The 15,246-nt window shown below is 48.7% G+C and overlaps 1 protein-coding gene across 1 annotated transcript; it reads left to right on the plus strand.

The window, feature by feature from the left end:
• The first annotated feature begins 6,324 nt into the window (after positions 1-6,324).
• On the plus strand, positions 6,325-12,267 carry LOC135888169 (zinc finger protein OZF-like). Its single transcript, XM_065415982.1, has 5 exons — positions 6,325-6,358; positions 9,092-9,205; positions 9,522-9,655; positions 10,373-10,590; positions 10,675-12,267. The coding sequence occupies exons 1-5, from the start codon at positions 6,325-6,327 to the stop codon at positions 11,408-11,410; spliced, it is 1,236 nt and encodes a 411-aa protein (XP_065272054.1). The 3' UTR covers positions 11,411-12,267.
• Positions 12,268-15,246: the final 2,979 nt, after the last annotated feature.

Below are 15,246 nucleotides of genomic sequence, written 5' to 3' on the forward strand. Positions count from 1 at the left end.
GGAAGTCTGAAAACAAGCAGGGGCAGGCGTCAGCAGGTAAGCTGTGGAGCGTGGCCCGCCCCCAGGAATCGGGCCCCGCTCTTGCTAAATCCGGCTCTGACCATCTGCATTGGTGATGGGATAACAGGGTGTGACTTCACTTGAGAGATGATACCTGAGCATGTAACCTGAACCCAGGAGGGGGGTTGGGGCCAGGTGACACCTTCTGCCCGGGAAACTGGACAAAGGCTGGCGGAGGAGCTGGGGGGAGGCTGGGTGAGACTTCTGGAGGAGGTTTCAGTTTGGAGCTGGCTGTGGAAACGGAGGGAACTCCAGGACTGGGGTCTAAGCTCCCTGCCCCCCAGAAGGACTTGACTGAGGGGTCCTGGTTGTACCTACAAGCTCGGTTTGGGACTGTATTCCTGTCGTCCAATAAACCTTCCGTTTTTCTGGCTGGCTGAGAGTCACGGTAAATCACAGGAAGTGGGGGTGAAGAGCCCAGACTTCCCCACACTCTGTGACAGTGGCAAGCAGTTTCTTTGACCTGGTGCAATGTGTTTATGTGTTTTTCTCAGGCTCAACATGCCGTTGGGAGATTCTGACTTGCCATGTGAATTCTCTAACTGTGAATCCACTTAGACAAGATGGGAGAATCACATCGATGCTTTGAAGCCGCTTCGCTATGAACTTGGAAATATTTATGATGCCCTAATTGAAATTTCTGATGACACTACCTTTACTGGATCATCTGGCAATACGGCACGTACAGATGCAGAAGCTCTTGCAAATGGCCTTTCCAAGTTCATATTTGTGACTTTACTCACTTTTGTGGTATAATATCCTTTTTGAGATTAACCTCACTAGTAAGCAGCTTCAGGAAAAGAACTTGAACATATATTTTACTATTCAAAAACTGCAGAAAACTAAAAATATTCTGGAGGAATTCAGAAGTGATGAAGGGTTGAAAGAACACTGGTAGATTCTCTCGAGCTTGCAGAAGAAATAGACTTTCCAATAGAATCTGAACCAGAGCCAGTTTGCATTTGCCAAAAGAAACAGCAGTTTTTGTATGAAGGACAAGACACACTTATTCAGAACCCAAAACAAAGGTTCAAAGTGAATTTCTACTTCGCAGTCCTTGATACTGCTATTCACTCGGTTGACGAAAGATTTCAACAGATGCAGCAGCTAGAGTCTGTATTTGGATTTCTATATGATATCCACAGCTTGCAAAAGAAAACAGCAAAACAGATAAGAGAATTTTGTATAAAACTGGAGTCGGCGTTGACTCATGAAAATTCAAAAGACATTGATGCTACAGATTTGTGTAGTGAGCTTCAGGCTTTTTCAAGACGACTTAAGAAACATTCCACTCCTGAAGAAGTCCTGAAGTTTGTTTGTGAAAATAAACTCACAGTTTTCCAATCATTTTTATAGCTCTACGCATTCTTTTAACTTTGCCAGTTTCCGTAGCTAGTGGGGAACGTAGCTTCTCAAACTTAAAACTGATAAAAACATATCTGCGTTCAACAATGCTGCAAGAGAGACTTGTTGGACTTGCCACAATGTTAATAGAGCATGAAATAGCTGGAAAACTGGATCTAAAAGAACTAGTGACTGAATTTGAAAAACTTAAAGCAAGAAAAGTCATATTTTAAGAGCACAGTGTTTTTTATTCGGAGTGTTTTGTAAATACAGGTTAACGTTCATTGAAGAGTTTTCTTATTTCTTTCTATATTGGATGTGGTGGTAATGGCAGTTAAAGCAGGATAGCGTCATGGATGATTTTGGATTTGTAATAATAAAAATTATAATTAACATTTTTAATGCATTTTTATTTGAAATTGGACTGAAATATCGTCTAGCTGTTGTGTATTATGTATCTATTCTGAAAATTTCGTGTCTCTGTTTTATCTGATCTCAGAAACATTGGTTGGACAGCTGGATGGACGGACAAACCGAATAATTAAGCCTCGGTTTAAAAAAAAAAACCCGCTTAAAAAACATTAAAAGGAAAAAAGGGGCAAAATGTTTCCCAGTTAACCAAAAGCCGATTGCATGGTTTGCCTAGGGCGCCAGTTGCTGACAGCTAGTCTAGGGCCACTCCTGAAGAGGACACCCTGCGCTGGGTTTGCCTGATTCCCACCTGTCCTGCTGAGATCCGGCTGGGCTGAGGTAGGGGGCAGGCAGGCGAGCAGCAGTGTCTGGACGGGGGAGAGACCCCAGCTGCAGGGGGCTGTTGGAGGAGGAGCTGAGCCAGGTGATTCATCTGGAGCAGGGGTGCCCCACCCCTCCCCTGCTCTACTGCTCCTGCCCCCCCCTCCCGGGAGCCCCTGGCCACTCTGGACTGGGAGCTCCTCCTGTCTGGGTACTGGTCTCCAGTGAGCTGGGGTGATGGCACAGGGGGAATCTGTGGGTGCTGCAGCCTCTCTGGGGCTGGAGCTGAGGGCAGCTGCTTGTGTCTGAACAGGCCTTCAGGCACACACACACTCCCCCCACCCCCCAAACACAACACCAGGGCTCCCTGCACCCAGGTTACTTCCCACCTGGGCTGTCTATGAGGCAACAGCAGCTGTTGCTCTGCTGCCCTCTGGGGAGGGTGAGCTGGATGCAGGGAGGCCTGACGGGGCTCCTGACTCCCCCGCCCCACAGGGGTACACAGGGTGGAGAAGCAGCAGTCCAGCCAGGCAGCGAGCAGCAATGCCAGCTGCCTTAGGCATCCCCACGTGGGTGCAGGAGGGGGAATGTAGGGTTAGAATCATAGAATATCAGGGTTGGAAGGGACAACAGGAGGTCATCTAGTCCAACCCCCTGCTCAAAGCAGGATCAACCCCCCTTCCCCCCATCCCTAAATGGCCCCCTCAAGGATTGAACTCGCAAGCCTGGGTTTAGCAGGCTAATGCTCAAATCACTGAGCTATCCCTGAGCATGAGTGGAGACTCACAGTGCAGGGGTTGGGGTGCAAGAGGGGAATGCAGGGACTTGGGTGAGGGGGCATGCACAGAGCAGGGATTAGGGGTGCAGCAGGGGTACAGGCATTGGGGTGGAGGGGGAAAACTGCAGGGATTAGCGGTTCAGAAGAGCGAAGGGCTTGGGGTGAAGGATACAAGCACAGTGCAGGGATTGTGGTGAAGGTGGCACGGTACAGGAGTTAGGGGCAAGGCCGGCTCCAGGGTTTTGGCTGCCCCAAGCAGCCAAAAAAAAAAAAAAAAAAAAAGCCGCTATCGCGATCTGCGGCGGCAATTCGGCGAAAGGCCCTTCGCTCCTAGCGGGAGTGAGGGACCGTCCGCCGAATTGCCGCCGAATAGCTGGACCTGCCGCCCCTCTCCGGAGTGGCTGCCCCAAGCACCAGCTTGCCAAGCTGGTGCCTGGAGCCGGCCCTGGTTAGGGGCACAGGAGGGGAGTGCAGGTGTTGGGGTGAAGGGGGAACGCACAGAGCAGGGGTTGGGGTGCAAGAGGGGAATGCAGGCTGCACTGTGCCTTGCCCTTCACCTGGGGTTGGGGGTCCAGGAGGGGGCAGGGTTAGTGGGGAGCCAATGGAGGGCACCAAATGCAAGTTTGCCTGGGTGACATTTTCCGGTGAGCGAGACATCGGTTGATCGCTAGGACCCAGGAGCGGCTGGGAGGCGGCTCTGGGGGGAGCGATCGCTGGGCTCAGTCCCGGCAGCAGGAAGTGACTCGCAGCCGCTGCGGGTCTCTGGCTCCCAGCGAGATCCCCGAGCCCCGGCGGCTGGTGCTGGGAGCCCGGAGCCCTGGCTGCAGCCGGGAGAGGGGAATCTCCAGCAGGGCCCTTCCCGCTGCTCCCCAGGAGCCTCTCCCAGGGCAGAGCCCCCAGCCTGGCCAGGCCCCTTCCCGGCCCGGCCCCTGCCCCGGGGGGGCCCCGCTCGGAGGGAAGGTAAGAGAGACCCGCCTCCCGCCCCAGCTCACCCGGGCTGCAGGGGGAGGTTTGGCCCCAGGCTGCTCCCAGCGGAGCTGGCTGCGATTCCCGCCCTGGGTCCGGGAAAGCTGCCGCCAGCCCCCGGTGTGTGCGGGGCGGGGGGAGCCCGGGACAGAGACACGTGGGGAGCAGAGGGGGGTGAGAGCCGGGGTACAGGCCCTGCCAGGCAGGGCGGAGAGGAAAACCCAGAAATAGGGAGGGGCAGAGGGGATAAAAGTTCCCCCAGATGAGCTGAGCCAGCTGCAGTGGTTGCAAAAAAACAACAACAAGATGGGGGGAGGTAGAGGGGCGTTTTCCTCCCCCCCCCTTCCCAGGATCTCAGCTCCCATTTCCCAGGGCCGTGTCCTTAAAAGTCCAGTGCATCACCCCCCCCCCCCCCATAAGATGTTACTGAGCTGTTCGAGGACACTTGATCCAGTGAAATATTTACAGACACCCCCACAAAGATCTCACTGTCACACCTGCTTTGGGTGTTTAAAGAATCCGGGTCTCAGTTCCTGTGTCTGCGTAAAGCCGCCCAGCGCTTCATCAGTGTGTCCTAGCCACTGTCCCTGTTCCCCTGAGTTTCACTCCTCTTGGAATCCAGTCTGGGCAGTTTCACTCCTGTACATTAGTTCCTTATAAAAACATTATTTTCATTACTCTGAGCTCTTCATCTTCAACTTCATTAGCGTTGTGCGGAGGGACGTCATTCTGCCATGGTATTTATATTTGTAATAGCAAATCATCATGCGAAGTGTTAATAGTTGCGAGTAGCTTCAGCAATCACATCTCACGGTGACACTGTAACAGTTCCTGTTTCTATTGTAATATTGTAATTTAAGGGCAGAGCTGATTGATTTCACAGGCTGCTCTCAAAACTCATCACATGAGTGAAGTGAGCTTAATATAGTTTTGTTACACCTGCCAGACTCTGCCTCACACCTTTGTGAACATCGCAGTCACAGACACACCGATATGACCATCCCCATGTACAACAAGGGTAACAGACAATGCTGTCTGTCCAAGTTAAATTTCCCTGGCAGTGCTAGTTACAAGGCAAATATCCACATGCAACCCCCTCCCTTCCTGCTCACACACACTGCTCCCAGCTTACATCGGATTTATTAAAAAATGAGAAAAAACAGCGCGGAATTCTTGTGGCACCTTAGAGACTAACAAATTTATTTGGGCATAACTTTCGTGATTCTAGCCCACAAAAGCTTATGCCCAAATAAATGTGTTAGTCTCTAAGGTGCCACAAGGACTCCTCATTGTTTTTCGCTGATACAGACTGCCACTCTAAAAAAATAGACAAGCTCATGATCTTTGGGGCTCTGATTCCTGAGTGTTAAGGGGTTGCCCTGGGTCTTGATCTGATTTCCGTGCAGGATTCAGATCTCAGCTACGCCGGTGTCAGACCGGAGTCACTGCTGGCTCTGGCGGGGGGAGAGTGCGGATGGGCCAATGGGATCAGCCTCTGCCTGCCTGTCCCTGGGGGCTGCGGGGGGAGTCCAGGGCAGCTCATTCTTCAGGTGTTGCCACCAGAGGGCTCTGGTTGTTGCTAAGAGAGAGGGGTTTACAGTGCAATGGGGGGCAATCCCCCAAAGTGGCCCCTTTGATTCTGCTTTTCTTTTAGTACTTGGCTCAGAGATGCTGTTACTGGGAACTTTTGAAGAGGCTGGCTGGAATTGGGGTGTGACATGGACTCCAGCCCCTTCTGTAACCTCCCCCATCTTCTCTCTCGCCCAGACAGGCTGAGGAATCACGTCCACGTTTTGCTCCATCTTCCAGGAGACGGAGAAGGGAAATGGCTGTGATGGAGCCAGCTCAGGTAAGGGATTTTTAGAGAGCTGCTTGGTGGCGGGAGGAAGAAGCAGAGAGGAGACAGGGTATGATAAACCTGCTGATTTTCTGAGTAGGCCCATTGGTGGCAGTGGGGGAGAGGGACATTCGCCCAATTCAAAAACAGGACACAACCCCCCTGCACAGGACTGGAGCCTGAACCCACTGGCCAGAGGCTGCTGTGAAATACGCAGGGAAGCTGTTGGGATTCCTGTCCCTGTTCCTGGCTCAGAGCTCTGCTTCCCATATCAGCCTATGGCTGGTAGGACTGTGGTAAATGAGAAGACCCTGCCATGCTCTGTGTGCTGAGGGGGACAAGGAGCTCTCACCTTCTCCCCACCCCCTGAAGTCTCCTGGCTGCTCTGAACAGTAGGGGTCTGAGTTTGTTACTCTAGCCCTCCCAGAGCTTCGAGTTATTTTCCTTTCCCTATGAATAGCGGGATTGTGGCTGGGGCAGCAGGTGCTGAGTTGGGGGACTCTTGTTGTTTCAGATGCCGGTGACCTTCGAGGAGGTGGCTGTGTATTTCACCCAGGGGCAGGGGGCTCTGCTGGACCCCGCTCAGAGAGCCCTCTACAGGGATGTCATGCAGGAGAATTACGAGACAGTGACCTCGCTCGGTAAGGAATTCCTGTCCCCTCGGTTATTAGAAGCTGAGGGTCAGTGTGTCGGACTCTGGTTAAGTTCCTCCCTGGTCAGTTAGATCAGAGGGGAATGTTTTGTGTAATGCACAGCTGCCATGAGAGAGACTTGCATCTCCGTGCCCTCTCCAATGGGTTACAGGTGTCAAAACCTAATGGACATGTGTGACGAAGTGGGGCTGTTCTTAATGTTTCCTCTGAATGCTGTGTGGGTGCCTCAGTTTCTGGCCGACACTCTGTCGCCTGGCAACTAATGGCTGGGGCCCTTCCCCCCTGCAGTGGGATGCTAAACGTGTGGGAGAACAAAGGTCAGGTGACCTCCTGGCCCGGGAAAGGAACAAAGCAGAGGAGGAGGGGCTGGAGGGGGTTTCAGTTGGGAGCTGGCTGGGGACGGGAAGTGAGGGCAGACGGGGTTGTCTGGCTCGTTGGGCCCCAGAATGGACCTGGCTGAGGGATCCCGTTCTCTATACCTACAAGCTCTGTTTTAGATCGTGTTCCTGTCATCTAATAAACCTCTGCTTTACTGGCTGGCTAAGAGTCACGTCTGACTGCGAAGTGGGGGTGCAGGACCCTCTGGCTTCCCCAGGACCCCGCCGGGGCGGACTCCCTGTGGGAAGCGCACGGAGGGGCATATGCTGAATGCTCCAAGGTCAGACCCAGGAAGGTGAAGCCGTGTGAGCTTCTTGCCCTGAAGACAGTCTGCTCCAAGGGAGAGGAGGCTCCCCAAAGTCCTGACTGGCTTTGTGGGGAGCAGTTCCAAAGCATCGCCCGGGGACTCCGTGACAACATGCTAGCTAATCCCCATCCCTCCAGGTTTCAAAGGGACAGAATTCATTCATTATATTGTCTGTATTGTTTCCCAGTCAGACACATTTCATAGTAGCAGCCGTGTTAGTCTGTATCCGCAAAAAGAACAAGAGTACTTGTGGCACCTTAGAGACTAACAAATTGATTTGTGTATAAGCTTTCGTGGGCTACAGCCCACTTCATCAGATGCATAGAATGCAACATATAGTAAGAAGATACATATACATACAGAGAACATGAAAAGGTGGAAGTTGCCATACCAACTCGAAGAGGCTAATTAATTAAGATGAGCTATTATAATTAAGATGAGCTTTTGTAGTGATAATCAAGATGGCCCATTTCAGACAGCTGACAAAAAGGTGTGAGGATACTTAACATGGGGAAATAGATTCAATTCCCTGTTCACCTCCCGTCTTGGAAATAGCTCCAGCCATGGGGAGGGCTCTGGGCTCTGCAGGTTTAGAAATAGGCAGAGGTTTAATGCCAGAGCTGGGTGTGCGTCAGTAAGGCCCCCAGAGAGCACAGATCCTGGGAACTCCTAGTGAGGGTGTAAAAATTCCCATCACCTCCCCAGACGCCTGCCTCCCACAAGGCGGCTCAGTGACCATGTTCCTGTCCTCTTAGGTTCCGTATTCCCACCAGCACAGCACGGGGACAGGTTCCGTTCACACAATGCCCTTTGTGACAGACACTCCCCCAATGCTCCATGCGCCCTGTATGAAGAGTTCAGTCACAGAGACCCCCTTGGGACTGTAACCTGATGTACTGAAATGACCACTGAGCCTGTTTTCCCTGCCAGCTTGGGCCCCCAATACTCCCTCTTGTTGAACCAGACACACTAACCTGCTGCAGCACAGATTCAGGGTCCGGGCCATGCCCCCAAGCTGCAAATCTTAACTGAAAACAGCACAGCAAGATACCTATCTCCAGCACTCAGATACCCAGCCCCAATAGGATCTAAACCCCAGATAAATCCGTCATACTCTGTATAAAGGTTATACAGGGTAACTTCCTAAGTGTTCACCCTCTTTATCACTAAAAGAGAGATATGCACAAACTGTTTGCCCCACCAGTAACAAGGACTTACACTGGGTCTATTAATAAGCAAAAGAGATTTTATTAAGTATAAAAAGTGGTGGTTTTAAGTAATAACAGACAGAACAAAGAAAGTCACTAAGCATAATAAAACAAACATGCAAGGCTAAGTTTAATACACTAGAAACTGGTTACAAATAATAGTTTCTCGCCCTCACAAAAGTTTCAGTAACCTTCTTTCACAGACTAGACTTATATCTAATCTGGGCCCAATCCTTTCCCCTGTTCAGTATCCATTACTTCCAGGAGACATCTTGGGTGATAAGCAGGGGTCTCCTCACCACGACTGGCAGACCCCTTATATAGATTTGGCAAAAGGCGGGAGTCCTTTGTTCCAGCTTGACCCCCTCCCAGTTCCTTATGGAAAAGTCCATGGTTTAAAATGGATTCCAGTATCAGGTGACATGGTCACATGCCTCTGTAAGACCCCAGTCTCCATTTTTCATGGGCTGATCCTCTCCTACACAGGAAGACTTACAGGTAAAAAAAAACCCATTCTCAGCCCATTGTTCTGGATAAATACAGCAATCAAGTTCTTAAAGAATCATTAATGACCCTCACTTAGCATAATCACAATGGGACCTTAGATTTGTACTTCATATTCATAACTGTAAATATAAGAATGATACATACATACAAATAGGAAAACCATATTCAGTAGATTACAACTTTTCCAATGATACCTTACATGGGACCTTTTGCATAAAGCATGTTCCAGTTATGTCATATTCATATTGATAAGCATATTTTCAGAAAGCATATGGAGCATCCTGTAACACCCTGATCTGGTCCGATTTCACCCCTGCGCAGGATTTCCCATTCCCAAACCTGAACTGATCGCCCAGCTGGAACGAGGGGAAGAGCCGTGGGTGCCCGATCTCCAGGCCTGCGAAGAGAGAGAGATCCCAAGAGGCACCCACACAGGTGAGGACTGACACAGAAACCATCTGGGGAATGAAGGAAAAAGTTGAGACTCCCAAAAATAAGGTGTAAATAAGCACCCTCAGTTCTTCCTCCTCTCACCCATGGCAGGGCTGTAGTCAGCAGATATCGCTCATGCCTTTCCACCCACCCTGTTAGCTGCAGGAGTTTCCTTTCCAGGTTTCCTTCCCTGTGAGTGTTTGGGTGAGAAGTGGAGGCAGAATCCATTTGCTCAGTCTTGTGTTGGGTTTTCCCTTGGTGCTGTTCCTCTTTCTCCCCAGCACAATGACTCCTGTCTGGATTGTCTCTCTCCCAGCAGGTGATGAAAGAGTGAGTGAGAATGAAGAGGAGAATCATGATGCAGAAGTTTCTGGTAAAGTGGAACCACAGGAGACCTTTATGGGAAGTGCTGCCTGGAATTTTTCCCAGTGCTTGGAACAGGGAGAAGCCTGGGTAAATTGGCAGCGGTCAGAGAGGATGCTGGGAAACCACCCAGAGAGGCTGCTGGGAAACCACCCAGGGAAGAAAGTCTATGAATCTATTAACTGTGTGAGAGGAGACAAGGATCCCAGACCGCAGCTGACAAACCCCAAGGAAGAGACACCCTGGCACTGCCTGCAGTGTGGGAAAAGATTCATTCTGAGCGCACAGCTTGTAACACATCAGACAATCCATACTGGAGAGAAACCCCTTCAATGCTTGGACCATGGGGAAAGCTTCAATAACCCCTTAGACCTTAATAACCATGGGGGATGCCACACAGAAGAGAAACCTGCTCAATGCCTCCAGTGTGGGAAATGTTTCATTTGGAAGTCAGAAATAATTACATATCATATAAGCCACACAGGAGATAGACCCCATAAGTGCGTGGACAGTGGGAAAAGTTTCGTACAGAGGTCAGACTGTGATAAACGTCAGAGGATGCACACAGAAGAGATACCTCACAAGTGCATGGACTGTGGGAAACGTTTCAGACGGAGGTCAGCCCTTTTTAAACACCAGGCATTGCACACAGGAGAGAGACCCCATAAGTGTTTAGTCTGTGGAAAAAGTTTCATATGGAGATCAGACCTTGTTAAACATCAGGCATTCCACACAGGAGTAAGACCCCATAAGTGTTTAGTCTGTGGGAAAAGTTTCATACGGAGGTCAGACCTTGTTAAACATCAGAGAATCCACACAGGAGAGAGACCTCACAAATGCATAGACTGTGGGAAAAGTTTCATCCAGAGATCAGACCTTGATAAACATCAGAGAATCCACACAGGAGAGAGACCGCACAAGTGTGTGGACTGTGGAAAAACTTTTATACAGAAGTCAGCCCTTGTTAAACATCAGAGAATTCACACAGGAGACAGACCCCATAAGTGCTTGGACTGTGGGAAAACGTTCAGAATCACATCGGCCCTTGTTTTACATCAGAAAATCCACACAGGAGAAAGCCCCCATAAGTGCTTAGACTGTGGAAAAAGTTTCATATGGAGATCAGACCTTGTTAAACATCAGAAAATTCACACAGAAGAGAGACCTCACAAATGTGTGGACTGTGGAAAAAGTTTCAAACAGAGGTCAGACCTTGCTAAACATCAGAGAATCCATACAGGGGAGAGACCAAACAAGTGTGTGGACTGTGGAAAAAGTTTCATACAGAGGTCAGGCCTTGTTAAACATCAGAAAATCCACACAGGAGAGAGACCCTATAAGTGTTTGGACTGTGGGGAAAGTTTCAGAATCACATCATCCCTTGTTAAACATCAGAGAATCCACACAGGAGAAAGCCCCCATAAGTGCTTAGACTGTGGAAAAAATTATGTACGGCGGTCAGACCTTATTAAACATCAGGCAGTCCACACAGGAGAGAGACCCTACAAGTGCTTAGACTGTGGGAAAAATTTTGTACGGAGATCAGACCTAATTAAACATCAGAGGATCCACACAGGAGAGAGACCCTATAAGTGTTTGGAATGTGGAAAATGTTTCACACACAGATCACATCTTATAGCACATCAGAGGATTCACACAGGAGAGAGACCCCATAAGTGCTCGGACTGTGGGAAAAGTTACACACAGAGATCACACCTCACTAAACATGGGAGAATCCACACTGGAGAGAGACCCTATAAGTGCTCGGACTGTGGGAAAAGTTACACACAGAGATCACACCTCACTCAACATAGGAAAATCCACACAGGATCTAAACTTCTGTGACACGTGACCCAGATTCAACCTTTAGACACATGTTAGAAATGTGTGTAAATGCTAATTAGCGCCATTCCACATTAGATAAGATAGAGCTTTGAAATGTAAACTTTTATGGTTAAAGAACTGGAAGAAGCTAGTAATTGTAATAGTCTACGTTTACTTACATCTTGTTAGAGGTTAACAGTGTAACTATAGGGTTCCTGTCTAGGGTTGTATTTTGTTAAGTCTGAGATGGGAAGGAAATATTAACATATAGATAAAATTTGGGTGTAATAATATCGTTGTCTACATGTCTCTGTAAAGTTTGTGGTAAACTGTTTATTAACTGCTCTGTGGATATTTACCTTATTTTAGTCTATGTAATTAATTACCAGTGTTGTTTAAGAAAAAGAATAAATGGACACAAATCTGACATCAGGAATCATAACATTCAAAAACATCTGTTAGTCTTAAAGGTGCCTCTGTTGCTTTATTCAAAAACCAGTGGAAGAACACTTCAACCTCTCTAACCACTCAGTGACAGACTTGAAGGTGGCAATTTTGCAACAAAAAAACTTCAAAAAGAGACTCCAAAGAGAGACTGCTGAACTTGAATTAATATGCAAATTAGATACAATTAACTTAGGTTTGAACAGAGACTGGGAATGGTTGGGTTATTACACTAATTGAATCTGTTTCCCCATGTTAACTATCATCACACCTTCTATGGGTCATCTCGATTATCACTTCGAAGGTTCTTTTTCTCCTGCTGATGATAGCTCATCTCAATTGATTGGCCTTTTACAGTTGGTATGGCTACTCCCACCTTTTCATGTTCTCTGTATGTATAAATATATTCTTGCTTTATGTTCCATTCTATGCATCCGATGAAGTGGGCGGTAGCCCACGAAAGCTTATGCTCAAATAAATTTGTTAGTCTCTAAGGTGCCACAATTACTCCTGTTCTTTTCACCTGATTAAGTAATTCTGAAACAGACTCTTTGCAATTCTAATGCACCATCTCTACAGTGAAACTGACCTAAGGACTCTATTCATCTCTGCATGATCTTTTAACCCACAGGCTCGCTCTTTTCTTGTTGTAAGAAATCTTAGTTTAGTTCATAAGAACTGGCTTTAAGCGTGTATTTCGGTCAGAAGTAAAAAAATCATTAAGCTGCTGGGTGATGTGTTTGATCCTTCGGGATTGGTAGAACGTTTTATATGATGAAGAAGATTTTCAGGAATCCGCATCATGTTTAACTGGGCTGTCTGGGAGCGAGCCCAAGGCTGGGTTGCTTTAAGGGAGCTGTGCTTTGGCTCTGTGTAGCCAGTAAGGTATTGTAGAAGCTGCTTTCTTGTTGGCTTGGTGAATCTAAGTATTTGAATAGCCACTAGTTTTGAGGATTGTCGGCCCATTCTTTGGAGTTTGCCCTAACTGAGCAATCTCTGTGTGCCCCGCCCCCCCCGGGACCCTGGACACAACTTCATAAATGCCTTGCACCTCATTAAACATCAGAGAATCCACAAAGGTGTGAGAGACCCTAGGAATAGGGGAGCTGGGGCTATTGAGTGTTTGGGGATCATGGGATAAGAGGCGAGGGAGAACACCGGGGTAGAGAGGTGCTGCCTCTCCTCACTCTCTTCCTCTGCCCCTTCTCCCTGTCCCCTCTGCATTCAGACAGCACCACTGAGAGGGGCTGGTTCAGAGCTGGGAGGCTGTATATCTACTTGTGGGATTGGGGGTGTTTAAATGACGACAGACTCTAAGGGGGAACTGATGAAAGAAATTTGAGACCCACTGGTCTATGCTATTCTGGTCACCACTGTCACAAAACGATGATAAATCTTGTACAAAGTACAAGCCCTGTGAGGTGTCCCATGAAAAGTGATGGTCTCCTGCATATTATTGTCCTGTTAAATCGTGCACATCAACATTGTGTATGGAGTTATGAGATTTTGCTATGGGTTTGTTACTGAACCATGCTGGAAATCTGGAAAATGCCCACAGAGGAGCTCCCCATGGTATCTGCACACCAACTAGGTGTTAAGTGGCCATTAATTGCTTAGCCAGCCATTCACCTGCTGTGGAGCTGGGAACAAGAGATTTACAATTCACCGGAAGGACGGCTGGACGCTCACTTAGGCCACAGACTGATTGTTGCCTGCCCCCCAGCAGGGGGGCAAACCTCAAAGAGGAGAGTGGTCCAAAAGCACAAGGGAGAATTGCCTCCATTTTTACCTCTCCTTCCCCATCTTTACAGAAGGCAACAAGATGGCTTGAAAGGCAACAGGGGCCTTGGAGTGGGGAGGACGGACCAAGGCAATTGCCTGCAACATCGGGTGGGGTGAGAAAAGCTATTTGCTACAAGTCTTCCTTAGCTTGGTAAAGTCTGGGATTTAAAATGCGTGTTTACCTTCTATTTTTGTTGTAACCAATTCAGATGTTTCATGCCTTTCTCACTTGTGATCCCTTAAAACCTACCTGGCTCTAGTTAATAGACTTGTTTTTATCCCAACCGGTGTGTTTTCATTGAAGAGTTCGGGGGATTTCACTTGAGATAACCAGGCTGTTCCCTAATCACCATCCTTTGCTGGGATGAGGCACTGATGAGCTTGTACCCCACAGGGTACGGACTGGACAGTAGAAGACGCACAGCTGGGGTGCAAGGCTGGGAGTAGAGAACTGGCTGGGGTTGCTATGTACTTTAATTCATCACGGGCTGGCTAGTTGCACACAGTGCTGCATAGCTGGGAGTGACTTTGAATCCGGTGGCTGGCTGGGGGTGAGCAGAGCATGGAGGGGTTTGTTGTTCACCCAGGGAAGCAGTGTAAAACATGTCCTGGGATGGAGAATTCAGCAGTTCAACAGTCCGCACTGTACCCTGGGGTATGTCTCACCCACCGTCTCCTGGGACCCAGCATGGCCCCACTGGTCTTTCATCATCCCGCTCATCTTTCATCATGAGAACAGGGCTAATCGGAGAGGGGGAACCAGCCAACATCCTCAAGTGCACTGGCTTTGGCTAAATCCTAAACTCCGCTTGGGATAGGAGATTGGGGTTCTGCTGTCACCCTTCCGCTCAGGCCTCATTCTCCTTCCTCACCTTACTTGTCTCTCTCCTTTTGCCTTCTGTCTCCTACAAGTCTGCCTTAGACAGTTGAGTGAACGCCATGTTTTGCACCAGTGCAGGTGGCCTGTGACTGGAGAGGCAGCGCAAAGCAAAGCTTTAAGCAGTCCAACACGGAGAGAAGTTTTTCAAGTCTCACAAGGGCTGATCAGTCGGCAGGCCGTGCCCGGGTTCCTTCTGCAGGGAGGCTGCAAATGAAACTGAGCCCTGCTAGCAGAAGCTTGTACGCATGATTCACCCTTAATGCTGAGAAAAGCTGCCCACATGTAACCGTACCATTGTGGGTCACAACTGAGAATATCAAATTCAGGAGAAACAGGGTAAATACACCCCAAAATGCTAGTGGTTTTTCTCCCAAACGATATACCAAACCAGCCACAACAGTAAACTTCTATCTCACCACACTGGCTAACAAGAAGTCATAAAAGCAGCTTCCTGAGGCATTCCAGTCTTTGTATCACCCCCCAAGACACTGGATTGAAAGATGAGTGGTTCTTTAAAACCTGTCTCCTCAAATAACAGGTTCTTCTGATCCCAAAGGATGCGCCACACACTCAGATCTTACCCAAAAATCACACCGTTGCCAATCCTTTAGTATATACAATCTAAAGGTTTATTTATAGAAAGAAAGAGGCCCGGGGCAGGGTGGAGGAGTAGCGGGGAGCCTAGTGCTGGCAGCAGAGGTTGGGCCCACTCCTGCACTCACTGATGTTGGGTGTGATTTGTTATAACTGT

The sequence above is a fragment of the Emys orbicularis genome, chromosome 13, assembly GCF_028017835.1.
Source record: "Emys orbicularis isolate rEmyOrb1 chromosome 13, rEmyOrb1.hap1, whole genome shotgun sequence".
Classification (NCBI taxonomy): domain Eukaryota; kingdom Metazoa; phylum Chordata; order Testudines; family Emydidae; genus Emys; species Emys orbicularis.

Excerpts from the sequence above, each read along its gene's own strand:
- LOC135888169 (XM_065415982.1), top strand. The coding sequence starts at position 6,325 with ATGCAGGAGAATTACGAGACAGTGACCTCGCTCG. Across the intron at positions 9,206-9,521 it reads CCCAAGAGGCACCCACACAG|GTGATGAAAGAGTGAGTGAG; the intron begins GTGAGGACTGAC and ends CTCTCCCAGCAG. Across the intron at positions 10,591-10,674 it reads TGCTTGGACTGTGGGAAAAC|TTTCATATGGAGATCAGACC; the intron begins GTTCAGAATCAC and ends CTGTGGAAAAAG.